General features: G+C 56.2%; 1 protein-coding gene across 6 annotated transcripts; it reads right to left on the bottom strand.

The window, feature by feature from the left end:
* Positions 1 to 106: 106 nt before the first annotated feature.
* On the bottom strand, positions 107 to 10495 carry SH2D3A (SH2 domain containing 3A). Of its 6 annotated transcripts, none has more exons than XM_046685852.1 (10): positions 10365 to 10495; positions 7522 to 7658; positions 5834 to 6183; positions 5397 to 5473; positions 3166 to 3656; positions 2935 to 3050; positions 2602 to 2776; positions 2402 to 2513; positions 1670 to 1855; positions 107 to 803 (listed from the first exon to the last, which is right to left on the bottom strand). In XM_046685852.1, the coding sequence occupies exons 2-10, from the start codon at positions 7588 to 7590 to the stop codon at positions 643 to 645; spliced, it is 1737 nt and encodes a 578-aa protein (XP_046541808.1). In that variant the 5' UTR covers positions 7591 to 7658; positions 10365 to 10495; the 3' UTR covers positions 107 to 642. The 6 variants fall into 6 exon arrangements, with proteins under 6 accessions (XP_046541808.1, XP_046541811.1, XP_046541807.1 ...); XM_046685851.1 differs by lacking the exon at positions 107 to 803 and adding an exon at positions 812 to 1152 and having other exon boundaries at positions 5834 to 6180; XM_046685849.1 differs by lacking the exon at positions 107 to 803 and adding an exon at positions 814 to 1152.
* Between the last annotated feature and the right edge of the window lie 2455 nt (positions 10496 to 12950).

The following is a 12950-nucleotide window of genomic DNA, read 5'->3' as shown; positions in this document are numbered from 1 at the left end:
GGCACACCTCGGACAAACCCTGCTCCTTCCTGGGAGCTAGTGTTGTTAGTCACTCGGTATGGGGAGAACGGTGCCAAACATCATCCCTTTGGCAGTCATTGCAGCCTACTGAGAACAGATATGGTTTATTGAGCACCCATTGTATGCCAGGCATTCTCCACCCAGGAACTCATTTCAGTGTTGAGCTTTAATCCCCACCAGAACGCCTAGAAAGTACTCAGTCTTACTTTCATGTGGAAGGTGAGGCACAGAGAGGTCAAGTGATCTGCTGGAAGTCACACAGCATTTCAAAGACAGCTGAACGCTGGCCTCTTACAGATCTGCAAGTTCTCTTACCATTAAAAGCCATAGGTTCACCACCGTGGGATATGTGTGTAGGGGGGTGGGGAGCGGGAAAGGGTATCTGGAACCTCCAGGCACCTGGGACTTCAGTGTGCTGGTGGCTGCCCCCACCCCAAGATTCGTGTCCATTTTGGGGGGACAGGATGAGTCCTTGCAAACCTGGCCTCCCTCCCTTCTGTGAGGCATTTGCGGGGCCCCACCCCTTTAGGCTGTAGGAGCAACCTGCGGCGACTTCCTTGGTCTCCAGTCAGGGTCCCCAGAAGCCTGGGTGTCCCAGTGTGAAGAAGGTGATTTGTGCTTTCAGCCGTCGGGCTCCAGGCGCTGCGACAGGACGCTGAGGACGCGCTGGAACTTCTCCAGACGGGCGGCCCGCGGCGCCCCCGCGCCCCGGCTCCCCCAGAGCAGCCTCCGCACGAAGCCAGTGGTTAGGGCCTCTCTCAGCTCCGGGTCTGGACGGAATCCTGGAGGCGGGGCCAGGCGGGCTGGGGGCGGGGCCCTGGCGCCTGCCTCACCCCTCCCCGCACCTGCCTTCTCCCCTGGGGACTTTGACCCACCAGGGGCCAAGATGTATTCAGCTCCAAGTACTCTGGACGACTGGGCGGGGATTGGGGGAGGGGGTGCCTGAGTCTCTGAGGGGGTGGGGGTGGCTGAGGGGCTCAGGAGAGGTGGGCTCTCCCAGGGTGCATGGGGGTGGTCTGTTCCAGGGGCGAGATGCTTGGGGGTGGGGGGCGGCCACCTTAGTGTCTGCGCCCGGAAATGGAGCCGCCCCAGGGGCGGGGTTTTGGGTCTGGACCGTCCTGCGCGACAAACCTGAGGGGAGGGTGAGCCACGGTGAAGGGAGAAGAGCGCTAAGATCGCCAGCGAAGGCGGGAATGACCCAGGCCCGGGGATCCTGGAGGCCGCGCCGCCCCAGAACAGGAGGGAGGAGTGGCTCTGAGCGCAGCGGGGGCGCTGTTCTCGTACGACGTTGAAGGACTCATTTTGGAGGGAGCTGGGCATTCTTGGGGGGATGGAGAGCCTCGGGGGGCAGGGCCATCCCAGATGGGCGAGTGGGAGTGGGACCCCGTCCCCAGGTGGGGTCGTGGCTCTGGGGACGGGGCCGCACCCTTTGGGGTGCGGGGCACTGTTCCTGTCAACACTGCTAGTTGCAGCGCGTGCTTGGGGTGAGACTCCCTGGGGACGGGGCTGTCCCAGTTTGGGTGGGACTCTGGGAGGCGTGGCTGGAGGCTCTAGTCCCCGGCCTAGTGGGTTTGGGGACCCTGTTAGAGCATGCGGGGTGCTCCTAAAGTCAGAAGCCTCTGGCAGCGGGCGCGGAGGGGGCGCTCACCTCGCAGGCGCCCGGCCGCCGCCTTGCGGAACCTGGGCGCGTCCCGGGCCATCTGACGCGCCCCGTGCAGGGTGCGCAGCAGGCGCTCGCAGCTCTCGTCGAGCGGCCCCGGGAGTTCCTCGCCCTCCAGCAGGCGCACCGCGGGTGCCACGTGCGGCAGCGCCACCTCGCCCGGGTCACAGGGTCCTGCGTGGGGGGGAAGGGACCGGGTTGGGCGGAGGGCACGGGGCGGGGCCCAGGGTGAAGAGTGTGGGGATATGGGGCCGAGGCGGAGCCTAGGACAGAAGCGACGGGCGGGGCTTGGGGCAGACTCCGAGGCTTGAGCCCAGCGCAGCGCAGAACCGGGCCAAGGGCGTGGCCTAGGGCAGGGGCGGAGCCGAGGACAGAGTGAGGGCGGGGCCTAGGGAGGGGGCGCAGGACGGAGTCTAGTGCAGAGGGCGGAGCCTGGGCGAAGAGGGAGGAGCCTATGGTGAAAGGAGCGAGCCTAGGACGGAAACAGTTGGCAGAACATAGGACCACGGCAGAGCCTAGAGTGGAAGCAAGGGAGAGGTTTGGGAACAAATACGCAGACTTGAGCCTCGCACAGAGCTGGACCTGAATCAAGGGGCGGGCCAAGGGCAGGGGCGGAGCCTAGGACAAAGTGAGGGCGGGGCCAAGGGCAGGGGGCGGAGCCTCGGATTGGATTCGGATTCTGGTTAGAGCAGGTGTGGGGCTCCAAACGATGCCACTTACCGGCGCCCTCATCCAGCGCCCGCATCAGCGGCTTCAGCTCCTGCTCGAAGGCCAGCGCAGCCTCGGTGTGGCTCCTTCGGAGCTGGCGCCACGTGCGTTCCAGCCGGGACACCTGGGGCAAGAGACCCGAGCTTGCCTCCTCTCCACTCTTCCCCGTCACCTGCGCTCGGGCTCTCACCCCTTCCCTGCTCCCCACGCACCTGGGGCATGAGCAAGGCACTCATGACCGCGGCCAGTCCGGGCAGGTCCCCCGCCGCCCCTGGCCGCAGTGCCAGTGCCAGCTCCACCAGGCCCCTCAGGGCGGCCGCGCGCTCCTCCAGCGGCCCCGCGCAGCCCAGCACCGCCAGCGCCCCGGCCAGCGCCAGGGCCTCGTGCCTGTAGAGGCGGAGGCAAGGGTCTGGGGGCAGTAGGGAGGTTTGTAATGCGGGGGTGAGGGGGGCCAGGACGTGGAATTGCTCGTTCCCCTCCTCCCTGGGGGGCTGTGAATAGGGGGAGATTTGGAGACCCTTGGAGGTTCCAGGTGGCTGGCTCACCTCTCCAGCAGTTCCAACCTCAAGCGGCGCCCATGGGGAAGTGTGAGCAGCTCCAGGCCGGAGGCGACCCCCATGGCGTCCCGCTGAGCCTTGGTCACTCCCAGGAGCCCTGTGGCCTAGGGGCGGGTGGGGGGCGGGGCGGGAAGGTCAAGTGAGCTGTGAATATATGGGTGTGGGGTGCAGTTGGCCGGTGCCCTGGCTTCAGCCCCTGCCTGGGGAGGAGGGACCCACCTGGCAGTCCACCAGTAGCAGGTGGAGGGCGGTGCTCCCAGGATGATGCTCCAGGAACAGGCCCCGAAGAGTACGCAGGACTTCGGGTTCCAGGGGCCGATTCTGGGGGCCCAGCATGCAGAAGGGGTTGTCAGGGGGGCAGAAGGAGACCTCGGCCTGTGGTCTTGAAAAACATCTGTTCTCTTCGTCCTCCTCCTCCTCCTCCTCAGCCTCCCACCACGGGGCCTCTGGCTCTGGGCAGCTGTGGCCAGCGGGTGTTCTCTGGGCACTGGGCACTCGAGGCACCAGCTCACAGTATGTGGGGGGGCGTCCAGAGGCATCAGGCAGCATAAGGGACGGTGTTCGAGGTGGCTTGTTTGGGGCCTTGGTGTGAAGCTGCCCATCGGAGGCCCTGAGGCTGTCAGCAATGGATCCCAGGGGAGCTGGGGTCGTCAGCAATACAGGGTCACTACCCGTCCGAGGCAGGGCAGATAGGGGCACAGCAGAGGCTCCTAAGGGTCATACAAGAGAGGGGTGAGGGGCCAGCCCAGTGGCGTAGTGGTTAAGTTTGTGTGCTCCGCTTCATTCAGTGGCAGGGGGTTCATGGGTTTGGATCCTGGGCACGGACCTACATACTGCTCATCAAGCCATGCTGTGGTGGTATCCCACATACAAAATGGAGGAAGATTGGCATAGATGTTAGCTCAGGGCCAATCCTCCTCACCAAAAAAAAAAAAAAGAAAGAAAGAAAGAAAAGAAGAGGTGAAGGGGGTACACAGAGAAGATAACTGGGTGGAGCGGGGGCTTCATGGCCTACCACCCACCTGGTTCATCCACTCATTCAGCCAAAAGTGGGGTATCCCAACCTATCTTGGTGTGGCTTTGAATTTTAACAACTTCACCAGTATAAATGCAACACACGTATTGATGATTTGAAAATGAACTTTTTCTGACACTTGTGTAGTTTTGCGAATTCTGAATACTATATTTTAAATTTGAAGTTTTTGTTTTTGCCCCTCTGATTGAAGATGGTGAGCATCGACTGTACAAAATTAAGATAAAAACACGTTATTCAAAATTCACAAAAACTACGTGAACATCAAAGAAATGAACTTATCAGACTTTCAAATGATGTCTTCTGTTAAGTTTGTGGCCTGTTTACTTCTGAGGTTATTAGAAGTTAAAACTGCACCCAGACTTTTGGGAGACTATATTTACCACGCCTTTAAATAGACTGTGTTAACGGGGCTTAAAAGCTTCCCATGGTTCCCAACTCACTCTGCGTAAGGGCCAAAGTCTTCACAGTAGCCAAAAGCCCTCGCAATCTGAGCCTCGGCTCTCTCTGACTTCCCCCTCAGTCTCACTATTTCAGCCACACTCACCTCCTTTTGGTTGAAGGAACAGTTCAAACTCTTGATCTGGCCCCAGGACCTTGGCACTGGCTGTTCCTTCTGCCTGGGCCACATCTGACCCCCAGTTGTCCACATCATTCCTTCCCTCACCTCCTTCAAACCTTTCTCCATGGGGCCCTTTTTGACTGGCACTTAAAATTCTCATACTCACTCCCATTCCTATGCTCTCAATCTCCTTTACTCTGTTCTGCTTTTAATTTTTACCCCCTAACATACATAATTGACTTATTTGTGTTGTTCATATGGGATCCATCTTCCTCTAATAGGATGTTGGCTTCACTGGAGCAGGGATCTTTGTCTTTCTTGTTCATTGATGTGTCTCAGCTTTTAGGACAGTGGCTGGCATGCAGTGAGGGCTCATGTTGAGTAGGGGTGGGCAGAGGAGGTGGGGCACATGTGGAGGGGAGTCCTCCTTTAGGTAGGATGGTCAGGGTCAGCTGCTCTGAGGAACTCACTTAGATGAGAAGGAGTCAGTCAGGCAAAGATTAGGGGAATTTGCTTTCCAATGGCCAGAACAGCAAGTGCAAAGGCCCTGAGGCAGGAACAAATTTGGAAAGTTCCAGCCACTGAAAAGAAGACGTTGTGACTGGAGTGAGGAGGGAAGGTGGCAGGAGTTGTTAGAGAGGTCAGCACGGTCAGAACGCATAAGGCTTCTTGGAATAATTGTAACCCATGTTTTTAAGCACCTGCAATGTTCCTGTATGTTTTTAAATCACCATGACAACTTTAGGATCATTATTGTCCCCATTTTCCAAGAGGTTACGTCACCTGCCCAACATAGCTCAGGTAGCGAGTGGCAGAGGAATCTCTGAGCCACGTGCTGTCCTGGTGGACCCTCACCTGGTCCGGAGAGGCCTTCTCTTGACTGTCCCATATGCTCCAAGCCTGCTGGCTGACTGTCACTCCTCTTCCGAGCCCTGGGGGCAGAGACGGGGAAGATGTGTCGTCTTACCCTGAGCATGACGGCTCCCACTGATGCCTAGAAACCCCTACCTCCAGTCACTCAGGTCCAGTGGATCCCAACCAGGGTGCTCTATCCCCAAGGGACACTTGGCAGTGTCAGCAGACATGTTTTGGTTGTCACCACTGGAGGGTGGGGTGGGGAGGATTCTGCTGACATCTAGTGGATGGAGACCAGAGATGCTGCTCAACATCAGGCAATGCACAGGATAGCCTCCCACAACCAAGAATGACCCAACTCCAAATGACAATAGTTCCCAGGTGGAGAAACCCCGGGGGTGTTGGGTGTCTTCGGGATGGAGGGAGCTCGAGGGTACCTGAGTGGCTCTATCTGAGCTGGGCTGTCTAGGAGGGTGTCCTCGCTAAGGCTATGTCGAATAGGCCTTTGCCGTGCCACCAGCCTGGAGGCCACAGCCCCTGTGGCCTGGGACAGTGGGCGCTGGCCGGTCACATAGCTGCGAACCAGGGCTGGCAGGCTTGGGAAACGTTCATCCTCCAGCTGAAAGAGGGTCGTGGGCCGGCCTGGCCGGGGACGCAGGGCCACACGGAGCACTTCAAAGTGTAGGGCCGAGCCCCGCCAGCGGCAGGAGATCACAGGGTGGCCCCCACGGGACCCAGAGGCACGAACCAAGAAGTCACCATCTTGCTGAAGGAGGGCTTCAGCCTTCTGGGGATGGAGGACAGGGGGTAGGGGGCTTAGGCATGAGCCCAGACCATCAATTAATGGTAACTCCCTACCTGCACCCCCCAACTCAAGAAAAGCCACCCCAGAGACTGGGTAGTTTTGCACCAAATCATTTCCCCTTTTTGCATGGGCACAACTCTGGACTACATTTCCCAGGCTTCCTTGCAGTTAGTCATCATGTGACAAGACCTGGCCAATGGGATGGGGGCAGAAGTGCTGTGGAGAATGTCCAGACCTGGCTCATAAAACCCTCCCACACAATCCTCCAGGTTCTGTTCCCTGTCAGCTAATGTCCCCAAAACCTGGGGGATGGCAGAGCCACGAGATGGAAAGTGCTTAGGCCCTGACTGATTGATTGACATCTTGGGAATGTTTGTTACAGCAGAGAGCCGACACTGACAGATGCATCTTGCAACCTGAGTAAATGCACTGGGCTGGCTATGCAAATAATACGGCTTCAAGAAAAGCCATTGGCTGGATCCTTCCAAATAGATTGTGGCCTATAAATCCTCCTTTATAAATATATTCAAGCGGTCTTATGCCAGCCGTGGTGGCTGGTGTTAAAACGTGGGCTGAGGACCATGACACCAGAGAGAGTCAAAGCACAGCTGGTGATGGGGGCTGGGGACTGAACAATAGACGCCGTGGACACATGTGGAGCCCTATTCTATGCCAGGCACTGCTTTAGGTGTAAAACATATGAACTCATTTAGTCCTTTACCAAGGTTAAGAGGGAGGTACTATTATCCCCATTTTACAGATGGGAAACTGAGCCCCAGAGAGGCCAAATACCTTGCCCTAGGTCACACCGGATATAAGTTGTAGGGCTGGGATTTGAACCCAGGATGTCTGGAGCGAGGGCGCGGGATTCTGACCACTAAGCCACGCTGCCTTTCATGATTTAATTGGATGCCCAGGGTCCTGGGACTCCTGAGGGTGACACCTGAGTTGCAGATGAGGGTGGGGAGCCACGGGTTGAGAGGGAGATGGGGCCCTGGTGGCCACAGGTGCCTGGGACCCAGAGAGAGTGACAAGCAGAGCCAAGGTGTGGTTTGAGGGGTGTGGTTTGAGGGGGCATTAGACCCCTCTTCAATCTCCTTCACTCTCTTCGACATCATCCCAAAGGAAGTGATCATTTAAATATAAAGAGTGACGTGCCATGCTAACCAAGCTTCAAGACAGTCTCCAGTCCCCCAGCCTGCCCTTCCAACAAACCTTGATCCTAAGTCCCGCATCTGGGACCCAAGAGCCCCCAGTAAGTCAAGGGTGGGAGAGGCTCCCCATCAGAGGGTGCCGAGGCCCTGCAGGAGGCAGCCGTACCTGGCGGGACAGGGGGCCATGGTACCAGGGTTGGCTGGCAATGTCCTCTCCATCCTGTGGCACCTGCATGGAGCTCTTGGGTGCAGAGGGTGCAGGGGCTGAGCTCTGGACTGTCAACAGGCCTCAGTCTTCTGCATCTGTAAAATGGCAATCATTGTTCCCACTTCCCAAGGGGCTGGGTTGGCCCTTCCACGTTCCTCTTGGTTTTGGAGACAGCAGCCTACATCATATCAACCCTTAAAATGCAACTCTCTCTCTCTGTATATGTATATGTATGTGCATATATATATTATATAAATCTGTATATTATATATTTATAAATATATTATTTATTATATTATAAAAATATACATTATATTCTAAATGAAACAAGTTATTCATAGTCAGATTTTACATACATATGCTAGGTTTTATTTATATATATATGTCAGATTTTATATATATATATGACAGATTATATATATATGCCAGATTTTATATATATATATGCCAGTTTTATATATATATGCCAGATTTTATATATATATGCCTGACTTTATATATATATGCCTGACTATATATATATGCCTGATTATATATATATATGCCAGAATATATATAAATATATACATATAAAATTGGGCTATGAGTAACTTTCATTTAGAACTGGCTACAATTTCGTGGAAACAGTCACGCCTTCACTGGAATTCTTGCAAAAGGAGAAGACCTATGCATTGCTTTCAAATGTACAGTAATGCCATTTTTATGCAGATGACATAATGTTACGTTTTGTAGAAATTTAATTAATTTCCTCAAACCAATATTTATGGGCACCCACTGTGTGCCAGGCACTATATTAGGCACTAGAAATCGAGCAGTGAACAAAACAGACCAAACCCCCTGCCCTTGGGGGGGCTGCCGGCTAGGGGCTGAGAGGATGGTTAAGAGAATAAATAAGTGAATGAAGGAGCAGATCAGAGAGAGCTAAGTGGAGAAAGGAAAAAGGACGGGATATGAAGTTTCAAGGAGTGGAGTTACAATTTTCCATAGAGTGGCCCGGGGAGGTGTCATTCAGCGACAACTGGAAGCATTTTGAGGGAGCGAGCCAGGTGAAAGAACATTCTAGGCAGGGTGGAATTTAATGACCAATGTCCACAGCTTCTTAGCAATCCATGTGCACACTCAAGGATTCTTAGGATGTAAGAAAATCTAACCCATACCTGGCTTTCCAGTGGAAACCCACTTTTAAGGACGTTAAAAGGTCACATTTTTGTAGAAATGTCAGCAAACAGCAATTTTGTGTTTACAGGTTCTTATATTTTGGAGCCACTAATTTTGTTATTATTATGATCAAATAGGTCTCAGACACTTTGGGGCTCCCTGGATCCTGTCACAGGCCTGACACCCTGTGTGGCTCAGGTGGTTGTTGGAGAAAGTTCGCCTTGGATGGGAGAGAAGCAGGGGTCTGCGCCTCACTGCCCCCACCCCCGGAGGCCATGTCAGCCTGGAGAAGTCTGCAGAGAAACAGCACCAGGATTCTTACATCCTGAGTCAGCCCAGGCTGAGGGCCTGAAAGGACCTGAAAGCCACGCTAGGTGGCTTTAGGGGTGGAGAGCTGGGCCGGGAGCTGGCTCCAGGCACCACATACCTGAATGCCAGGTGTGTCTCCTGGAAGCCTGTGTCCTTCCTGTTTGTCAGCTGGGCCGGGACAGGCCTTCATCTTAAGAGTCCCCCCATTCCAGGTGCCTCTGTCTCATGTCCCCCTGAGTGGGTGTGGAGGTAGGTCACTGACAAGGCTCTGGCTAGTCCGGAGGCAGTCCAGGGTGGGCACAGGTCAGCCACAGGCCAACTAAGTCATTTTCCTGCCCTGTGTCCTTTGGAATAATTTCTGGATACTTGGGCAGGAGAGAGAGGAACAGGGCCGAATCAGGAGCAGGGGTGGGGCAGGGGCAAGCACAGGGAGAGGAGGGAGAGGAGTATTCAGGCCCTACAGACCATAAACATGTGCACACAGGTGCAGGGGGCAGCCACCTGCACATGGACACATGGACACAGAGACTCAGACTTGACATTGAGCAAAAGCCCTGCTCTAGACTCTGGAGATACAGTGATGGATGCGACCAACGCCCAGCCCTGCGCCGTCTGGTGGGCAACACACCCACAAACAAGCACACAATGAATGAAGACGATAGCGTCTTGAAACTGTGATAAGGAAGGCTGGAGGCGACAGGCTACTTTAAATAGTAGTCAGGAAAGTCTGTGCCACCAGGTGACATTGGCTCTGAGACCTCCATAAAGGGAAGGAGACAGTTATGCAAAGACTTGAAGAAAGAGCAGTCCAGGTAGGGGGTACAGCGTGTGTAAAGGCCTGGAGGTGAGATAGAGCTTGCTTTTTACATTTTACATCATCCAGGAGGCCGATGTGGCTGGAACGCGGCGAGTAAGGAGCCAGGTAGAGAGGGCAGTGAAGTCAGGGAGGCCGGCAGGGGTGCGACCGTGCAGGAACTGGTGGACCCTGAATTTTCATCTCAGTGGGATGAAATTGGGGCCGTGGAAGGAAGGGTTTTAAGTGAGGGAGGGGCACGATCTGGCTCGTGGTTTATCAAAACCACTCAGGCAAAAGTGGAAGCAGGGCGGCTTTCTGTGTTGCCCAGGAAACACGCTGAAAGGCGCACGCCCAGGCACGCCCAGGTGCACGGACACGCGACCCCAATCCAGCACTTGGCGACCTCTTCCGCGTTCGCGGACGCGCGTGGACAAACACCCACATCTTCCCTGGGAGCAGGTGGTCCCACCTGGAAAAGAGAGGACTCCCCACCCCAATAATTCCCTGGTGCTGGATCCGCCCGGGGCCCCTCACTCACCTGGGCCGGGACCCGCGGAGCTCCCAAGAAGTTGGGGCCGAGCCCAAGCCTGAGGCTGTGCGGCTCCGGGCCCCACCCTCCCCGCCCCAGCCAGGTCCGGCCGTCACCGGCAGCGCCTGGCGGCAACCGAGCCCAAGCACCTGGCCCCACCCCTAAAAACCACACCCCCAGCAGACCACGCCCCCTTCGGAACCCGCCTCCAATGGTAACCTCCCAGGTTCTCGCCCCGCCCCCTCGTTCTCGCCCCGCCCCCTTAGAACCTGTCATTGCGCTAACCACGCCCCCTTTGGATGACATCTCCTTCCCCGTAGACCACGCCCCCTTGGGAACTCCGCTCGTCCGGTCCGGTGGGCCCCACCCCGTATAACGTCACCCGCCCTCCTCCAACTGGCCACGTCCACTTAGCACCCCGCTCCTCTCTTGGTCCCGCCTCTGAGGACTCGGCCCCTCCATGGCCCTCAGGCTGGCCCTGAGCACCCAGGCCCCTCGGGACGGGGGAGGGGGTGTCTCCTCTCCTTGTCCCCCAGGGTTCCGGGCAAGGGGCAGGGCGGCGGCTGTGACGTGGAAGGGTGCGCTTCCTCCAGACCGCCCACCGAGGTTTCCGGGAAAGGAACCCCAGCGGAATGTCAGGTTTTGTGGAGAGAGATGCGGAAAAACACGACCGCTTCTTCCAGTGACAACACGATGGAGACGACCCAGACTCTGGGAGGACGTGGGGGGAGGAAACATTCGGGTGATTTCCCAGGTGGGAGGAAGGAGGTGTGTGTGTGTGTTGGGGGGGCGTCCATCATGGTGTCTGGGAACAAGCATGAGAAAGGTGGGGGAATCTGGATGGAGAGAGAGGACGCGCTCTGGCCACGGCTCATAATAATAACAACGGTCTTGAAGGCAGTAGCCACAGCCAACATTTATTGAACGCCTACTGTATGCCAGAATTATTCTGCTTGCCTGATCTGCCTCAACGCATTTAATTTTTACATAGACCTCTCAATGAGGTGGGTGCTGTTTTCATCACCCGCGTCTTGCAGGTGCAGAAACTGAGGCACAGAGCAGCAGATCCGTCACTTGCTCAAGTTGATCCGGCTTGCGAGGGGTCTGGCTGGATTCAAACCCGGAGCCCTGCCGGGGCACCATCCTGTCTTCCTCGCTTTCATCTTTGCGGCTCCCCCATCTCTGATCCCTACCGTAATTCTAAACGGTAGAGGTTATTGTCACCTATCTTGGAGATGAAATTGACGCGGAGAGAGACAAGGATGCTCGGGGATGAAAATTTGGGGTGCCTGTAGGATCACAAAGCTCACAAAGCTGGGCATTTCCAGGTTGGGCTTTCCCATCAACCCCCCCCCCCCCCCCACACACACACACCCCGTAATTAGAAGTGACTCCAGGCTCCAGAAAGGCTGAGGGGAGCATCTTTTCCTTGACACCCTCCCGCCTAGTCTTGGTACAGCCAGAGGGGTAGGTCCAGTGAAGGGGGTCTAGCGCCCCCTAGTGGTTACAAGAATTAACAAATAAACCCAAGGTGGGTACCAAGTGAGATGGAGAGGCGAGCGAGGCTGGGCACAGTCTAGTGGGGCGGAGGAGGGGAGAGAGACCTCTAGACAAGATGATTCGGGGAGCGACAAGGGCTGCGGAGACAGTAAATGTTTGCTAAACAAATGAATGAATGAATGACACTATCGATTTCTATAAGGAGGGGATCCAGCAGTACATCAGAGGCACAAATTTCTAAATAGACAATAAAGAAATAAGTATAATAAAGTATCAGGTTTGTCAGATGGTGATCAGGGCTTAATGTTGGGAAGTGGGATAGGGTGTGATGGGGTGGGAAAAATGGCGGTGATTTGAAACGGGGACATTTGGCAAGACTTCATGAGAAGGGGACATGGAACAAAGACCTGTAGGAAGTGAAGGAGCTGGCCATGAAGTTGCCTAAGACAGAGGAGCAGCCTGTGCAAAGGCCCTGGGGCAGGACTGGGGCTAATGTGTTGGAGAAAGATTGAGGAGGAGAGGGAGCGAGAGGGAGAGAGGGAGGAGGGGACGAGAGGGAGGTGCTGAGGGCAGGTTGTGCAGGGCCTCGTGGGCTGCGGGGAGGACTGTGACCCCAATGAGGTGGGCTGTGAGAAGAGGAGGATGTCATGAGTTGACTCAGATCTTACTGCTGCCTTTTGCTGCAGGGACGACAGACTGGGGGGGGGGGGGGGGTGCAGCAAGGAAGGGAGCCCGGGGACCAGTGGGGAGGAGACTGCACTGGTCCAGGCTAGGATGATGAGGGCTGGGCCAGGGTGGAGGCAGAGGAGGGAGGGGTGAGAAGAGGGCGGATTTTGAGGGAGTACCTTCCGTCTGGTTAGCCTGCCTCCACCTCCAGGCCCCCCACCTGCCAGGAGCCCAGGCCTGTTTTGAGCTGGTGAGGGGAGGAGAGGCGAGGTCCAGCACGGAAGGGGCTGGGCTGGGCTGGGCTGCAGGTGCTCCCCCGCCCCGCCACCCCCCACGGCTCCTCCTCCTCCACCCCCTCACAGGGCGACAGTTACAGGCAAAGAAGAGGAAGTGGTAGTGGTAGCTAGCTAGCACAGGCAGGCGGGCGGG

This window comes from Equus quagga, chromosome 14 (assembly GCF_021613505.1).
Source record: "Equus quagga isolate Etosha38 chromosome 14, UCLA_HA_Equagga_1.0, whole genome shotgun sequence".
In the NCBI taxonomy this organism is placed as follows: Eukaryota; Metazoa; Chordata; class Mammalia; order Perissodactyla; family Equidae; genus Equus; species Equus quagga.
Note: the sequence above shows the minus strand (reverse complement) of the source record. Positions and strands in the feature narration are given on the sequence as shown.

Coding starts and splice junctions, on each gene's coding strand:
- SH2D3A (XM_046685849.1), bottom strand. CDS start 7,590: ATGCAGGTGCCACAGGATGGAGAGGACATTGCCAGCCAACCCTGGTAC. Junction 6,184..7,521: donor ATGGCCCCCTGTCCCGCCAG/GTACGGCTGCCT, acceptor CTCCATCCCCAG/AAGGCTGAAGCCCTCCTTCA. Junction 3,657..5,396: donor AGAAGGCCTCTCCGGACCAG/GTGAGGGTCCAC, acceptor TATGACCCTTAG/GAGCCTCTGCTGTGCCCCTA.